The 2,152-nt window shown below is 34.5% G+C and overlaps 1 protein-coding gene across 1 annotated transcript; it reads left to right on the top strand.

The window, feature by feature from the left end:
- Positions 1 to 119: 119 nt before the first annotated feature.
- On the top strand, positions 120 to 2,078 carry LOC109587857 (N-acetylglucosamine-6-phosphate deacetylase-like). Its single transcript, XM_020004076.1, has 4 exons — positions 120 to 644; positions 1,116 to 1,154; positions 1,203 to 1,372; positions 1,908 to 2,078. Exons 1-4 carry the CDS (start codon positions 182 to 184, stop codon positions 2,076 to 2,078), a joined length of 843 nt encoding a protein of 280 aa, XP_019859635.1. The 5' UTR covers positions 120 to 181.
- Positions 2,079 to 2,152: the final 74 nt, after the last annotated feature.

Here is a 2,152-nt window from a genome sequence, read left to right as displayed (position 1 = left end):
AGATCTAGAACAGCAACAACTGGATCTTTCCTTTGCCTGATTTTAAGCTAGGTTGTAGCTCCATGCCTAGCCGCCCACGCTAATAAATGAATCAGGCTCAGTAATCAATAATCAGTAGTGATGGGCGAATCCAGAAATTTGCATTCGATTCCGATTCTGAATACTTCTGAGACTGGAATCGATGGAATCGAATACCGATTCCGAGACTACATCTGCGCATGCGCAAAGCCACGTGGTATCAATTACAGCAATAATTAAGGTATTAACTACTGATTTATTAATTATTATTAATATTAAAAGGTGTGGTTGGGTGTGGTTTAATTCGGAATCGTTTCAAACGATTCCTACTTCTCTTTCGATACGAGTACGATTCCATTCGGAATCGAAGGATCGAATACTCCGGACTCGGAATCGCCCATCACTAATAATCAGTATGGATGCTTCGACTCGAGCTGCTTCAACTGTAATAGAAGCTGAGGAGGTTGTTCTACCTGGAGGAGAGCTAAAGAAAGGACCAGTATACGTCAGTATAGTACAAGATACCATTACTGATATTACCAGTACTCGCCCACCAACAGTTAAAGATGTGATTAAGACTCATTTATTGACTCCTGGCTTCATTGACTTACACATTCATGGATTAGGTAGATCTATACTCATATATAATGTGTAGCATCTACATGTAAGGCAGTATACCTTTAAATTGTGATTATAAATTAGGAATTTTTCTAGCCATTTTTGTTCACGGCCTTTCAATGACAAATTTTTTGAGGCATTAAAAATTTATAAAATCTCATTTTGATTAGAATTTAAATCAGTTCATCACATAAGATGACATACCATATAGCGGGACATTTTGGAAGGAATTAAAATTTGCAAATTTAGCATTTTGATAGCCATTCGCCAAAATAATAATCTGCCATTTTGAGCCATTATTCACATGCTCAATGGCATGCGGCCACAAATTTGCCAAATTAAAATCCGCCAATCACCAAAATTTAGCAATTTGCCAAATTTTACTCCCTCCAAAATTTCCTGCTATTTGGTATTACTATAAATCTTCAATCTTTTTTACTCGTAATTACTATTACTATTACCTCTATGTACATGTATAGGTGGAACCAATGATGTGATAGATTTCTGGTCAAACCCAGGTATAGCACAAAAATAATAAAGTTATTATTTATTGTCACTATGAATAGGCTACACACTCTCTCTTCTACCAATGGCAGGTACCACAAGTTGTCTAGCAACCATTGTCTTCCCTAAGAGCTCATCTCAACCAACCACTCTACGATTATTTGATAAGTTAAAAGACGTTATTGGTAGGACTGATACTGGCGGTGCAGTACTGGAAGGAATTAATGCTGAAGTAATGTGACATGATATTAATTTATGTATTTGTATAACAATTTGATCAGTTGTGAGCATTTTTATTACTTTGAAAAATTGATTTACCTTAATTAAAATGATAGCTTCATTAAATTATTTATTTAAGTTGATAATGTTTAGAGTTATGGACTACTAAAATGATAAAATAGCATATACATGTATCTAGTTCATAATATTTTGATTGATGTCCTTATCCTGCACAAAAAGTCTTCTGAACTACCATAATTATTCTGACTTAAGTTTTGAGCATTTTAAAGCACTACTATTATACATGGGCCAAATGCCATGCATGATGATTTATTGGTGGAAGTAATATTTGGCAAATTTGCATCTGAAAAGAAATTGGCAGATTTTATATTGGTGATTTTGTGCCACCTGCCATTGAGCATGCTCAGATCTAAACAAAATAGCGGATTTTATATTGGCAATTTCTTCATAGAACCGCCAATCACTAATATTAATTTCTCACCAATAAATCATCTTGTACGGTATATTACCAATAATAAATGTCCTAGGGTCCTCTAGTGAATGATTTTGGTGGTCTCCCTGAGAGTGAGAGACACATGACAGAGACTGACTTTGAGTTATTAATAGACTCAATACCATCAATCAAGATAATGACTATTAGCCCACACATTGAGGCCAGACACAATTATAAAAGACTAAAACTACTAATTAAAAAGTAAGTAAGTGTTAGTATAAGTTTTATTTATTGATTAATTTACTGTAGGGCGCCTTTTTCGAGGGCTGTATTTTTTCA

Source organism: Amphimedon queenslandica, unplaced genomic scaffold (genome assembly GCF_000090795.2).
Source record: "Amphimedon queenslandica unplaced genomic scaffold, v1.1 AMPQUscaffold_12419, whole genome shotgun sequence".
NCBI lineage: Eukaryota > Metazoa > Porifera > Demospongiae > Haplosclerida > Niphatidae > Amphimedon > Amphimedon queenslandica.
This window is presented reverse-complemented; position numbering and strand designations above follow the sequence as displayed.